Source organism: Notothenia rossii (genome assembly GCF_949606895.1).
Source record: "Notothenia rossii genome assembly, chromosome: 9".
In the NCBI taxonomy this organism is placed as follows: domain Eukaryota; kingdom Metazoa; phylum Chordata; class Actinopteri; order Perciformes; family Nototheniidae; genus Notothenia; species Notothenia rossii.
This window is the reverse complement of record NC_136907.1, coordinates 16,089,409-16,104,687: the sequence shown is the minus strand read 5'-3', so window position 1 is coordinate 16,104,687 and position 15,279 is coordinate 16,089,409. Positions and strand designations below refer to the sequence as shown.

Here is a 15,279-nt window from a genome sequence, read left to right as displayed (position 1 = left end):
CAGATGGAAGGCTGACAGGCAGGTAGGCCATCCAGTTATTTTAGCCGGGCCGGCTCAGATGATTGGTCGTGCTTTTTACAGTAGTACGGCTTCCACAGATGACATTTTTTATGTATTGTCAAAACACTTCAGATATTCATTGCTATCGGGATGTTAAGAGCATTCCATGGAATGTAACAAAAAGTGTATCTCGAGCCGGTTTCTCAAACTTACCTACCCCGCATTTAACCTTTACACATAACACAGACATATAAAATACAGGACACACAACTAAGTAAACAAAAAGACGAAAAGCAGTCTCTACATTGTGCACATTTGGGACATTAAGGTACACTACTTATTACTGCAACAGCAGCTGATGGTAAGGACCTCAGACAACTTCAATTTAAAACAGGCTATAGGGACAAGTGCCATCAGTTTGAGGCTTGATTGAATAACATTAATTACAAAATAAATCATACTATCAAAATACTACAACGAATGAAAATAAGCTTGAGATAATTGAAACTGTGGTTTAAATTAGTTCTAATAGGCTATTGTTATTTTTAGATTTAGAAACGAAAACTATTTTTTTTTTATTTCTGGCGTTGCTAATGACGACCATACTACCCGTGAACGATTAGCGAACGTTGCAAGCAAGCTAAAGAAAGAAGAAAGCTGAATGATGTTAAAAAAGTGGCTCAAAACGGGAGGTATTCGGAAGAGAGGTACAGAGGAGAATATTACCAGCGAAAGTGAACAAGTGAATGAGGAGGACAGTCATCAACCGAGCACAAGCGCAGGCTCCGCCAGCAACACAAAAGTGATATGCACAGCCGCTGTGATGGAGGAGAGAAGTGACTCAGGAAGAAGGCATTTGCTCAAAGGATGGAGAGAAGGCTGTGACCGAGGTCAAACGCTGAAAAAGCACACACTTGTCCTTAATTGTTGTCTTTTTTCTTATGTTTTTTCTTTTCTTTTTTACTTTGCCACCACAGAAATGGCAATAGCAAACATCAGCAGACTGAAGATGAGCTATTAGCCCTTAGGCTCATCTGCTCCTGGAGGCTTCATTATTATTGGAACTGAATTCCCAATAGGACATTTTCTGTTTCAATGTGGGTTGTTGCAGGAAGCCTACATTCAAACTTTGGTATAGGTCCAGGAAATAACATGTGTGTACAGTTGACATTTGTTGTGTGAGAATAAGTTATTATTTTTGTTCTTTATATTCTCACTTGTGGTGTGTGTGTGTGTGTGTGTGTGTGTGTGTGTGTGTGTGTGTGTGTGTGTGTGTGTGTGTGTGTGTGTGTGTGTGTGTGTGTGTGTGTGTGTGTGTGTGTGTGTGTGTGTGTGTGTGTGTGTGTGTGTGTGTGTGTGTGTGTGTGTGTGTGTGTGTGTGTGTGTGTGTGTGTGTGTGTGTGTGTGTGTGTGTGTGTGTGTGTGTGTGTGTGTGTGTGTGTGTGTGTGTGTGTGAGTGAGTGAGAGCACAATAAATAATGGTATTATGAATACATTTGCCTCTGAGTCCTGCATGAACTGTGCATAGACTGTATTTTAACATTGGTCATATGGTGGTACTTGGAGAGCCAACTATTTTCTCAGGTGGTACTCGGTGGAAAAAGGTTGAGAAACACTGCCTTAAGGTAAACATTTCTGTTGGATGTCAACAGTGTGGAGTATAATGGACTCCTCATACCCTTCCTGTATTTCTAATCTTCTCAGATATCTGATAAAAGAAGTTGCAGCCTTTGACCAAAACCCACCTCATAAAGTCTAATTTGTATTGCGCTGCTTAGGGCCTGAAAATCACTCTTGCTTCTGCCTCCCTAATGGAACACATAAGCCTTTTGTAGGCCCTACCAGGAGCTAGTTTCCCCAGAAAAAAACGAAACATCTCCCTGTTTCATAAGGTCACCGGTCAAAGGGTCAATGGGCTAAATCTAAATCTTGAGCACATCAGGTAATACATGTTTACATATAATATAAGTCTCATGTGGTAGTGTGATGGTGGAACTCCAATTCGTAAACTTAGTATATCAGTACACCCGTCACTGTAAACAACCAAAACAGCACATGTTGTGAAGCCAGTGAGGGATACTGTCCATGTTTTTGTATTAGGTACTCCACTTTTGTTAGGGTCTAATACCTCATTCACACCAACGGTGTTTCAGGGCCAGTTCGGAGCTGGAGCTTGAAAAGCACACCAAAGCGGAGCAGCCTCTTAGCTCCGGAATCCGGTTCGTTTCAAGCACCAAAAAATTGTCCGGCTATAGAGCAAAAGCACCGCATACGTCACGCTTACGTCGAGGCGGGGGCAGGGGCAATGCCTGTTTACACTAGTATTTACAATGAATATATACAGTACCTGGTGTATATAAACCGGAAGAATAGATGTCGGTTTGAATAATACTGTATCTTTTAAAATAACTTTTTAAACATTTTGAAAACTAACAAAATCATTGAAACTTTATTTGGACCTGCATTTTTCTTCAAGAATGTTAAGTGTTTGACCAGCTAACCTTTCCTGTTGACTTGATTCCTTTCCAAACGCAAAAGTAGCAGAGGACCCATGTCAGGATGAGACAAAAGACCAGTTCCCACCTCAAGCTACCGACATCCTCAATACCACTGGAGATTTTCAAAACCCGGTGCCTAGAGAGAGAGAGAGAGAGAGAGAGAGAGAGAGAGAGAGAGAGAGAGAAAAAACATGTTCTTAGCAGTTTGTTTATAACTGTTCATTTGTTTATTTGTATGTATTTTTGTATAGATGTTACAACTATACATAGCTTTGGCAATACTGTATGTAAATATGGTCATGCTAATAAAGCTATTGAATTGAGAGAGAGAGAGAGAGAGAGAGAGAGAGAGAGAATGTGAAAAACTAAGCAGAAGAATGAGATGGCGATATGTGACAGAAAGGGGTGAGAGAAAATCAGAGCTTGGCTCAAAAATGGGAGTGAAGAGGGGGCACCAAAGGTTCATTTTAAAGCACTTTAATGGGATAGGGTGTCCTTCCAGTTGAGACAACGTGATAATAAACTCTCTAGAGTGAGCTTGTAGTGGATGGAAAAAGATGCATTGTATTATCTGTTGCTCTTCTAGGAGAAAACTTGATGCAGTGCTGTGTTGGCTGCGCTGCATGCTATAACGTTCTGTATGCTGGTACCATTGTTTCCCCCTGTCACTCCAGACTAGTGGTGGTAATAGAAGGGCAGGGAGATGAATGTAAATGAAAGAAAGAAATGCAATTCAATGTGTGAGTTGACTTCATGCTTACTGCCAGAACTCCATAACAGGAAGAGTGGTATTCAGTTTTGATGCCATGCTGAGGCTCATATTGGGATGGGAGGGATCCAGACAAGACTCTGGGGAAACAAAACAATGTAAAAATCCACATTTTCAATATTGAATCAAACAGAGATAACAACATGCAATTTTTTTTTTTTTCATAAACGTTGCATTACTTCCATAAAGCAAAACAAGAGAGATTATTTTATGAGAAAGAAAATGTTCTATATTTTTGCTTGATATCCTTTGCTTTGCACATTACACAAACACTTTTCTTTTAACAATATTGCAGTGAAATCCGTAATCAAATAAGTATATATTAACTTAAAATACATTATTCTTACTCAATATCTACAGGCTTCCGAAGCCCTCTCCAAAAGTTTGAAGACAGCGTACCTGTGTTCCACTCGTGTCCACATGTGGCCCAAGGCAAATCCGCACTGAATGATGAGAACAGGTAAAAGAACGCCCATGCAATGATGACAATATAAGAGGTTGCACTAAATAAAATGATTAAGTGACTGGCATAGCCCATGCCTGAAAAAAAGAAGGAGAAAAATACAAGAGTGAGTGAGGGAGTGTGGCCTGCAGATAATAGTATCTTGTTGCACTCAACACGGTGACATGGCCAAAAGGATACACTTTGTGCGTAATTACGCGCACTGTTCACATCCAAAATATCCGGTGAAGAATACGAACACATGTGCACAGGAAATTCTATTGAAAATAAGAAATGTTAAGACATTACCTTGGAAAAGCGGACAAATCTTTCTCCAGCACGTTATACTCCCCTGGCTAGTGTATTGTCCTAAAGCAGTCTCAAGGAAGAATAAGGGGATTCCGCATGTAAACATGAACAAGAAGTATGGGATGAAGAACACACCTGCGAAAAATAAATGTGCCTTTACTTCTTTATGCAGCGTTCGGTACAACTAGAAAATACTTAAAGTATCCAGATTTACATTTTCAAAAACTGAGAGCAACAGTTAGCCTACTGTCTGAAAATAACTCACCTCCGCCGTTTCTGTAGCATAGGTAGGGGAACCTCCATACATTGCCAGGGCCGATGATCGCACCCATCACAGTCAGGAAAAACTCGGCTTTGTTTTTCCAATTACCCCGTCCCTCATTATCTTTAGACGTCTTTGGGTGTCCGTTTGGCACCGACACTGTGTGGATGCAATTTTTACCGTCCATGGCCATCTTTCCTCCTTTAACTCACTTAACCGTACGTTTCCCAAAGCCCCTCTGCAGTGTCAGTCACACCTAAACCCACATGCGAGTTTGGGCGTAGGCCTACTTGCCAAATGTTTCCGCCTAAACTCCGTGTAGTGATGTAATGCTCATGTAAAGTTGAAGATGTGTTGTGGAACGATCTGTCCTGTTACTGAGAGTGCTGTTGGCTGACACTCAAACTATTTATGCTGCAGATGCGTAGATGTAGATGTAGATGGGAGGGGGGGGGGGGGGGGGGGGGGGGGGGGGTGGGGCAAAGAGAAAAGGAAATAGAAGCCAAACAGTGAAACAATGAGACGGGGGAAAGCAGTCATTCCGGATTATGCATGTGTTCTCATCAATTTCAACAGGTCGATGAGATGGCGAAATTGGTCACATCCCATACTCATTGCAAAGCATCAATTTTGCAAAACTATGGGTTTTGCAATAAAATGTAAGATTAAACGTATTCAGTGTTTTGCCTTACTTTGATCTTCAAGTCAGATACACTGTACTGTATTGTACTGGATACAAATGTGATTAGAATAACCTTGCAGAAAACACTCTTCAAGGCTGAGAAGGAATAATGAAGCCTGAGTCTGCAAGTAGCTATAATATATATTTGCTTCAGACGTTTTATGTACTAGTATTTATGAATGGCTTTCTTATTTGTGTAGAGAACTCAACAAATAAACCAGCAAACAATTCAGTGATCGAACATTAGGGGGCACTATCTCTCACTCAGTGAGACAGTATAGATCAGTGGTTCCCAACCGGTGTGCCGCGGCACACTGGGGTGCCGCGAGCACTGTCCAAGTGTGCCGCAAAAAACCGTATTTTTATGTTCCACATTTTTTTCTCACTTAATAAACTTCACTTCATATACACTTTATTTTATTACATGTACAATGGAGTTCATAAGCTAATAAAACATATATTGCTCAGATTTAGAAATATTAAACAGCTTAAATTCTCATGATTTACGTCAGCCGTCATTGTTTACGGTGTGCAGAGCAGCTTTTTATCCTCGCGCCCAATAATTTCAAGATGGATCGTTACGTAGTGACAATAAATAAAGAAGCACCCCAGCCCTCAACAACACAGGCAGGGATGACAGAACATGATGGAACAGCAGTGCGAAAGAAGTCTAAGATAACATTAATATCAGCCACAAGTTTAAACAGCAGAGCTCAGGATGAACTCGCAGAGCTATCTATGGACCGCTCCCTGAAACTGAAGCACGGGGAACTACGTCTGGATATATTTTGGCTGCTTGTGGGACACGAGTATCCATCCCTCTCAGAGAGTGCCATCAAGGTGCTTTTACAGTTTCCAACCTCCTACTTGTGCGAGCTGGCGTTTTCCTCACTCGCATATGTCAAAAACAAGACCCGGACCCGGCTGTCAGTTGAGCAGGACCTCCGCGTTGCGCTGTCCACTATCCCCCCACGCATCAAGAGACTCTGCTCACAAAAGCAGGCACAAGTGTCGCACTAGCACCGTGTAACGGTCTGAGAAATGTTTATGTTTGGATGTTAATTTGTGTGCCTTTCTTATAAATTTATGATTTATGATTTTGTCAATCAGTATTATCTGGATAGCGAAATGCAGAATGTTTCATATTTGGGATGTGGTTGATGAGTCACATGGCCACAGTCAGGTCAGAGGGCATTGTTTCATCCCTCCAATTCTATTAAGTTATTATTTAATCTAAGTGATCATAGGCCTGCCTCTTTTGAAATCCAAATGTAAAATAATAACTGTATTGATATGTATTCGTGTTTTTACACAGGTAGGCCTACTATTTTCAGCCAAAACAAAAGAGCTTACTTAGTAGGCCTTTTTATAATATTGAATTCATCATAGAAATGGTGTTGACATTTTTAGTCTGGTTCTTGTTATTATGTTTGAATACATTATTTGTTCTATAAAATGTTCTATTCAATTAAATACACATTTGAAAACCAATTTATGGTGTATTTATGGTTTTTAGTTTAAGGTCTGAAGTGGTTTTTAAATCTACAAAAAGTTGGGGTGCCTTGGGGTCGAGAAATATTTTCAGGGGTGCCTTGGTAAAAAAAAGTTTGGGAACATATAGATGATTTAAATGTTTTATTTTATTTTTCAGAATAAGTCTTTGTAAGTGCTAATTTAATTCTTATAGAGTCAAATACAACACTTTTAAAGTGTCTATATTGGTCCACACTGTTTTGAGTTAAAACTACACTTTTGAAAGTGTTAAAAAGTTTACACTAAGACAGAGTTCCAGCAACTCTCTATAGTTAAAATGTAACTCTGGTCAACACCGGTCAGTGTTACATTTACGCAACACTAGCTTGCAGTCAAAAGTTAACACCACAAGTGTATTTTTTTAACACTAAATAGAGTTAAAGTCATATTAACACTATTAAGGATATACAATGTAACTCAATATTTAACTCTTTAGAGTTGATTCATAAACACTGTAGGGTGTCAATTTATAATTTCACCTACACACAATGCAACATTATTAATAAAAACGATATAAAAGAAAGACACAAGTCAAGTTTCAAAGTTTGCAGTTAACATAACTGTATTTTGTGTAAAAACAACACATACAACATAGGCTTACATTAACATTCCACAGTAGTACGTCCATTCAGTCCTTAACAGCACAGGTTACACAATATGACAATGTGGCACTATGTATGTTTTTCCATCCATCTCATTAGAAAACTGTGAAAACCTGTCATAGGGTCTATAATAACGTAAATCATCAATAGAAATAACAGAAAATGAACCAATCGTCTCCTCGATACAGTATGAACTATAGTGTTCATCAAAATACAGTGTGTCCAGTTTGCAAATCAAAATGAAAGCTCGATCTTCATTTAGAATGATATTATTGATTTTTCCAAAAACAGGAGTTTCTTTATCAGTTCTTATTAAAACAAACATTCCAATTTGATAATCAGTTCCATACTTCTTTAGTTGACACGTCGCAGTATGCATTCACCTTAAATGCAGCACTTAAAGCCTCACCACCCTCCCAAACTGTCAATCATTTCTTTCCTGACTCTACCAAACTCGAACCTCTGAAAATTAAAATTCTCCCAGTGAAGAGACTGAAGATGAAGTGAGCTTTGAAGAGTTCATCGAAGGCTGCCATGGATTTCTGCCCCTTGCAAGTGATGGCCTTGTGGTCAACGATGACGTAGAACCGTTTAATGTTGTTCTTCTGTTCACCAACACACAGCAGGAAGGGCTGCCCTGGTTCCAAACTCGAAAGGAAGGTCTCAACACGGGCTCCAATCTGCAAAAACATAGAGACAGAGAAGTTTTAATGGCAGACTAAGCTACTTAAAACAAAATTGTCCCAACTCAAGGAGTGTCAGTGATATAACAACTGCATACAAAAACTAAAATAATGCCTACCTTAAGATATGTCACAACATGGCTGACAGCTTGATACGAGCTAATTTTAGCACTCTTCTTATGGCCTTTTGAGGTTGGGGGGAGTAGATGAACCAAGAGTAGAAGGCTTGACAGGTCACTGTCCCATCCTAGGGGCAAAAAAGATGCAAATATAACAGTCAGTCGTTTAAAGCTGAAAATAGTCTTAAATCAAGGTTATGCAACCGATAACATTGAAAGGTCTCAAGATTTTCAGTAAACAAAATCTGCAAGAGAAAATACTTGCCTGACTCATTTGAGTTTTGTTGTGCAGACAAGAGGTCATCAACATGAACATTAGAGTGTAGATTCTTGCAGTCTGCCAAGATCCTAGGTTTGAAGAAAGTGGGCCATCTCGCCAACATTTTGCCAGAAATCTCTTCTCCAAACATCATTGTGAAATCTTGGTCAACCTACAGGAGAAACCACATGAACCCCTCAGACCATCCAAATAATTTAATTTAATTTTTACAAATAAGAAACTAAATATATGACATGTTGTTCTTACCAAGCCAGGGATGTCGAGGAAACACATCCAGGACTGTTGAAGAGGCTTGCTGGTCCCGAATCATTGCTTGCCGACACTGAAATGTTGCCTTCATCATCTCTTTGACAACTGATTCGTCAGCTCAATGCTTCATGAAGGATATTGCCTCTATGCATTCCTCACCAGTCAGTTGCTCACAAGTCAAGAGAAAATCCCTCTTGCTCTTTGGACCATCTTGTGCTGGGGTAGTACCTCCGGGACTGAACTGCAGTGTTCCGCTGAACCGTCTTTATCCTCCATGCCAAGTAGCCAGATCCACCATCCGCATCATAGTAGTGTTCCTGTAACATCCAAAAAGAAATCAAAACTGAGAACACAGAAGTGATAGCATTACAGGAAGGTTGTTCAAAAAGTTAAGAATGAACACTTCCTTTTCACAAAATCGAATACAGGTCATTCATTCATAGACTTACGTATCCATTCTTTGAGTATGGATCTCTTAGACATGGAAATAGAGTTATGATGCCAAGAGCACACTTTTCTCGCACATACAGTGAGGCAAAAAAGTATTTAGTCAGCCACCGCAAGTTCTCCCACTTAAAAAGAGGAGAGAGGCCTGTAATTTTTATCCTAGGTATACCTAAGCTATGAGAGACAAAAGGAGAAAAAAAAAAAAATCCAGAAAAAATCACATTGTCTAATTTTTAAAGACTTTATTTGCAAATTATGGGGGAAAATAAGTATTTGGACAATCTCATCGGATCCAAATATGGTCATTTCTTTTGTATCAGCAACCAATCGTGAAAGTACAAAAGGGTCTTAAACCAAGAAACGAAATCTCATTGGCTGGTGTCAACTTCTGACAACGTGATTCGTTCAGATGCGTCACGTGGTGTGCTAAAACACTTCCTGGTTAGCTTTCCGCTAGAAATTTAAATCTCCAAATGGCAAAAGAATGGCGAAAAAAACATTCACAGAGAAGACAACAACAATTGTCACTTGCACGAAGCAAGAGTATACAACAAAACAAATGCCCCCGAACATGAAATACCTTCACGGAGTGCGTCGAGGCGAAAGCTGTCATCCAAAGAACAGGAGGGTTTAGTTAGCGCCACACTGCAATCTTTAAAGGTCGTTTTCTCAAAATGGTTTTTTTCTCCTACTCTTGAGTCCGGAATGTCCACTTCAGTTGCACTTACATACACCAAACCTTCCAGTTATATTCCTATCAATATTATGAAGGCAAGAAGGGTTTGTTCATATGTCATTCATAGCCTGAATTATATAAGATTGTATACCTAGAAATAGGCTTGGGCGGTATCATTTTTTTCATACCGTCATACCTTGCTGACATCATACCGTGGTATACGGTATATGACGGTATGACTTGGGTCGACTTGAGCGAGGTGGCGTTCGGCGGCAAATAGATGTTTCGAACGGTATATTATATGTTCGGTGTAAAATGCAGCCCGAGCCGGTAGACGCTCGCAAAGTGCCGCGACATGCGCGCAAGTGCAAAACAAGGGCTGCATACATGACACATTGTGCAAATGGCACATTTTGAGATCGGATACAGGACGCGTTTGTAGATGTCCGACGTTGTTTCCATTGTGAGCTAAGTTAACAATATATCATCATACATAAACATTTTCCGGGAGTAAATACTTGACTTATTGAATAAAGTTTGCTATATTCACTAACTAGTTTGGCAATATTATTCCGTGCATGTGTTAAAAACCTTATTTCCATTTGATTCATTGGATTACTCACGTGAATGTTTAGCACGTTAATGCTTTCGTTTTTAAAACCGTCCGACCTCCACTACAAAACCATCAACAAGTTGCATAGGATTAAAAAATGTCAACACTCACTCACCCCGTCTTAAACATTCCCAAAGAAGTGCGTCTGTCTCTCGTTGTGCTGGATGAAGTCACTGGCGACGAGTAAACCCAAAATAGTCCCAAACAGGCGCAGAGGCATTTTTCTTTTTTACTAGTTGTCCGAGTTCGGGGCCGGCAAATGCTGCCGCCATCTTGCTCAGATCAGCTCTGTGCTGAGCTCTGAGAGCGGGAAAGACGGACTGCCCTCCCCTGCCCTCTGCTGTGCATTACAACCAATGTCGTCCCTATCAAAACTCCGTGTCAGTGTAATAGAATGAAACGCATCTGTGATTTGGCGCACAGTCTGTGACGTCACGGTATTGAAAATCATACCGACGGTATTTCGAAATACCCTGGTATACCGTAATGCCGTCATACCGCCCAAGCCTACCTAGAAACATGGCGAAAATTGATATTTTAGGGCTGTTGACAGTATTTTCTGATTTATGGAGTGATAAAAAAAGATGTCCAAAATCCCTTCTGTAAAAGCCTTGGATGATAATATGACTACAAAATGAAATGAGAATTTTTAACCTAGCTTTACCCAAAGTTCAGATTTCGGTTCCTGAAATGAGTTAAAAATATGCGCAAATGAGATAATGGATCATTTGCATATTCAGAAAACTTGTAATACAAGACACAATTGCCTTATTGTAGGTAATTAACTGGAGAAATTTCTAGCTGATATCTTTAAGTAAAAAAAAATTACCCTATTCACCTGGGGTGTCTCGCCTTAACTGTTAGGCTTAATAAACCATTATAGACCTACATCACTTAGCAACAGCTGCACATGCCCACAAGCTAACTATGGGCCTTACAAACCTACATAACATTACAAATAGTCAGAAAATACTATTTACAATATTAATAAAACTATGAATTCAATTTTAACTGATTGACAAGGCAAAACACTGCACAGCGGCAGCAGCATTAAAGGAAAAATATCGTCTTACCTTGTGTTGGGGCTTCACAAAACTCCAAATGTAGCCTGGGGTGGCACTAATGAAGACCCTCATTAGAGCAGATACATCCACATTGTCCAAAATGTTACTATGGACATGCATCAAAGTCAGAGGGATGGGTATCGTTAGGATTTTATCGATACCGGTACCGGTATTGCTTATCGTTATCGGTATTTTTCGATACTTTTCAATAATTTGGTGTTAATAAACTAAAAAAAGACAAGTAGATGTGCCTGCAAGACTGCATCCAGGTAAACCAAACATATTACCCGTGCGCAGCAGCTAACCTGCCTGCGAGCCTTCGCTCAGGTCACATTTACACACGGCGCGGCTGAAGCCCGCTAGCACTATTAGCACTATTAGCACTAGCAGTATCGCTAGCACCGTTTTAGATTCAATGAGTGTCTCGGTTGCAAATGCTTCATTAAGTTGCTTGTGTCACCCCCTTTACAAGCAACTAATTAAGTACATAGATTGCACCTTGCACTATCGCCACTACATTTTTTTAAAGTGCACCCAGACCTTGGATCGCTTCGCTCTGTCCGCCATGCCTGCGGGAGTCTCACAACAATAATAAGAGCGCTGTTGAGAGAGATGAGGAGTGGCATTTACAGTGGCCAATCAGAGGGGTCTCAAACCGGATACATCATACAGGATGAGGGTTCCCAACCAACCAGAATGGTTTAAAGTTAAACTAAGGAAGTAGACGTAACAGATAGCAGCACCGTTTGTCCAGCGGCTTAACGGTATACCGATACCGTCCAATCAGGTACTGGTATTGACTTAGTACCGGTTCTCGGTACCCATCCTTCTGTGTCATATTACTCTAGTTGCAGAGGTGGTGGGCTAAGGAGTAGCTGGTGGTCCACTCTTTTTATTGGGTTTTTTGTTGGAGAAAAAAAATCCAAAATCCTTTTTTGCGCCATTCTAGAAAGTTGTCACTCTGCAGTGTGTGTCACGTCAATTACGTCACTCTCTCACGACCTACGACCTAGATGACTTGGATTGTATTTATTTGGAAAATAAATTCAAGCCAACTGACTGATACAAATATGTACTATGACTATTATATGCTACTGTACACCAGTGACGTGCAGTGAGGTTCATGGCTGGTGAGGCACTGACTCTTTCAGAGTCAGATTTACAAATATTATATTTTGACCTTAATCAAAATATTCAGCTATTTTCAAAAGCTTTTTTAGTCTGATGCTTCAATTCATTTTAAACAGACCGTTCAACAAAAGGATACCCAACATCTAAATATTGGATTGTTCTTTCTTAGTAAGATCCCATTTTCATTACAATTGTGGTCTTACCTTGAATTGAAGATGAAGTCCATGCTATCCTTCTGGACAACAATCTCTATTACTTTTTTGTAAAAGTCCTCCTTATCTTCCTGTAATTTGAAAAGTCTAGCTTGTTGTTTGTGTCTACCGTCTCTGCGTAGAATAACAGTAGCAACAAGAACCTGTGGGCTCATGTGCGCCCCCTTCAGTGCGGCAGAGGTTATGGCTGCCTCCCCTGGTGCTTTTTTCATTGCCGTTGTATGATGAGACCAGCGAGCCTAAATATCATATACGTGAAATAAGTTATTTAGAGACTATGGATGGCGGGGATAAATGTAATAAAGGGATCGACAAACATTACATTGGTGACATACAGTGAGATGGTAACAGGCATGCGCTTAGTGCCCGCGCTCCAGCCAGTTTCTGTGGGGTGACGCATTCTGAGGTGAGGCAGAGCTCATCTGTGCCTCACCTCACCCCACAGTAACTGGCTTGAGCGCGCTCACAAAATAAGTGCCCGCGTTAAAGTAGTGCTCGCGCTCCAGCAAATTACTATGGGCTTACGAGAGGCAGAGCTCGTCCCTGCCTCACTTCTCATCGCTACCCGTAGTTATAGCGGAGCTCGGCAAATTTGCTGATTTTGACTTTAAAAAGCGATTGGAATCATACATAAAGCACATTTACAACACAGATCAGTGGAGACATTTTATTATTATTACTATTTAGTTTTTCTTTATTTGTTTTTCCGTTACATTGGAGTATGACAGGTGAGGCTCTGCCTCCCCTGCCTCCCCTGACCGCACATTGCTGCTGTATACAGCACATTTTATTTTAAGTAAAATCATAACTATTTTATGTAGTTTAATCATTGTTATTTAGGTGGTAACTCAGTTTTTCAAATGTACACCACTCGCCAACAGGGGGTGCTGCAGCACCCCCAGCACCCCTACTTCCCGCGGCTATGGCTGACTAAATACTTTTTTGCCCCACTGTATGTTGGCGGGATCCTCCTTTAAAAAAAATATATATATTTTATCTTAAAAGTATAAATGCCTTACAGCTTTAGATTGTATTAACATGTGAGCAGCTGTTTCCAAAATGTACATTACTTAGCACTATCTGTGAAAACATGATCAACACCAAAGGGAATATGCAGTCCTTATGAACTTTGATCATGTCAGCCACCAGTAGGTTTACCATCTGTCGTTGTGTAACATCCGTTGTTGCATACTCTTGCAAGATGTTTTCTCCCCCTAGCTTAGACTGGAGAACATCTCTGACCATCTAGGATAAAGAAGAATCATATGGGAAGTCATTATCTTGGGCATTCCTGCATACAAATCATAGCTTATCTGCACAATATATCCATGTTTAATGATTAATAAAGAACTGAGTAAATTGCAAAGTGTAGGCCCCTGTACCTCTTTGGCTGATTCCCGATCAGCGTGGACTCTTTTCACTCCACTGTCTCTCTCAAGAACTATTCTTGTATCTGATGAATCAGACACCGCAGAGGATGAAGCATTGGTCACGGAGAATGAGGTGTCTGAAACGTCCGACTCCAGCAAAGTGTGCGATAGATTTTGAAGCACAACTGCAAGATAGATAAAATAATGACATACTCAATGAAAAAAAAAACCAACATACTTTCAGCCCTCCAAACGATGTTACAGGGTCATCTCAACAGCAACAACTCAGTATGATCCCTGATTTTTCATTGCAAGTCTGAATCTTACCTGAAGACTCTCCTGTGGACACTTTGACCGTAAGGTTGTCCCTGCTTGTAAAAGCTCCTCAAAGACATCTGCATCCACCTCTGTCCCTGATTCATCATTCAAGTGCAGCTCACTCTGTAGTGGTAAACCTCACTTTTTCTATGACTGAGAAAGAATATTAAAGGTGGGGTAGGTAAGTTTGAGAAACCGGCTCGAGATATACTTTTTGTTGTATTCCATGGAATGCTCTTAACATCCCGATAGCAATGAATATCTTAAGTGCTTTGACAAATAATCCATAAAAAAATTTCATCTGTGGAAACCGTAGTACTGTAAAAAGCACGACCAATAATTTTAGCCGGCCCGGCTAAAATAACTGGATGGCCTACCTGCCTGTCAGCCTTCCATCTGTGCACAAGACATTTAAGTGTTGTTGAAATAATTTAGCAAAAATGCTAACAGTGGAGCTCAACACCAGTGGCTAACAATAGCAGCTAGCATTACTGACATGTGGAGTTAAACACGTGGCAACCAATAACAGCTAGTATTGCTGTGGAGCTAAAAAACCTTTGGCTAACGATAGCAGCTAATATGACTGAGAAGTTTAGCTATTAGCTGCTATCGTTAGCCTCGGGTGTTTAGTTTCACATGTTAGTAATATATTGTAACATCTATAAGCCTCACATCTTATTAATATTACAGGAGAGCTATCGTTGGTCACGGGTGTTTACCTCCACGTGTTAGTAATATTAGCTAAGTATGTTTAGCTCCGCCTGGTAATATTAGCTGCTATCGTTAGCCGCAGGTGTTTAGCTTTAATTATAGCAGCTAAACTTACTAACACTTGAAGCTTAACACCCGCGGCTAACAATATCAGCTAATATTACTAACACATGGAGCTAAACGCCCCAATGACAGACTTTGTAATGATATTACAACAGGGCTGCTAACATTTGAGTTCAGCTTAGAGTGAGATTTTTTTTTTTGGTGATCCGAAAAAAGAAACGTTCATGTGTACAGTGTTACAGATGT

At 40.2% G+C, this 15,279-nt stretch overlaps 2 protein-coding genes across 5 annotated transcripts in view; both read right to left on the bottom strand.

Moving 5' to 3' along the window:
* LOC307020395 (sodium- and chloride-dependent GABA transporter 2-like) overlaps window positions 1-4,665 on the bottom strand; it is a 25,090-nt gene extending 20,425 nt beyond the window's left edge. Inside the window, exons 1-5 of the mRNA XM_079651724.1 lie at window positions 4,284-4,665; window positions 4,019-4,153; window positions 3,667-3,807; window positions 3,260-3,347; window positions 2,502-2,634 (exon numbers count right to left, since the gene is read on the bottom strand). Coding sequence (XP_079507850.1) covers window positions 2,502-2,634; window positions 3,260-3,347; window positions 3,667-3,807; window positions 4,019-4,153; window positions 4,284-4,473 — 687 coding nt within the window. The 5' untranslated portion in view covers window positions 4,474-4,665. The remainder of the gene's footprint in view (window positions 1-2,501; window positions 2,635-3,259; window positions 3,348-3,666; window positions 3,808-4,018; window positions 4,154-4,283) is intronic.
* Window positions 4,666-7,044: 2,379 nt separating this feature from the next.
* On the bottom strand, window positions 7,045-14,830 carry LOC307018712 (uncharacterized protein). 4 transcript variants are annotated; one of them, XM_079649086.1, is made up of 8 exons: window positions 14,269-14,830; window positions 13,954-14,126; window positions 13,730-13,816; window positions 8,588-8,745; window positions 8,426-8,501; window positions 8,165-8,330; window positions 7,900-8,027; window positions 7,045-7,777 (listed from the first exon to the last, which is right to left on the bottom strand). In XM_079649086.1, the coding sequence occupies exons 5-8, from the start codon at window positions 8,450-8,452 to the stop codon at window positions 7,526-7,528; spliced, it is 573 nt and encodes a 190-aa protein (XP_079505212.1). In that variant the 5' UTR covers window positions 8,453-8,501; window positions 8,588-8,745; window positions 13,730-13,816; window positions 13,954-14,126; window positions 14,269-14,830; the 3' UTR covers window positions 7,045-7,525. The 4 variants fall into 4 exon arrangements, with proteins under 4 accessions (XP_079505212.1, XP_079505211.1, XP_079505209.1 ...); XM_079649085.1 differs by having other exon boundaries at window positions 8,426-8,771; window positions 14,269-14,826; XM_079649083.1 differs by having other exon boundaries at window positions 8,426-8,745; window positions 14,269-14,826.
* Between the last annotated feature and the right edge of the window lie 449 nt (window positions 14,831-15,279).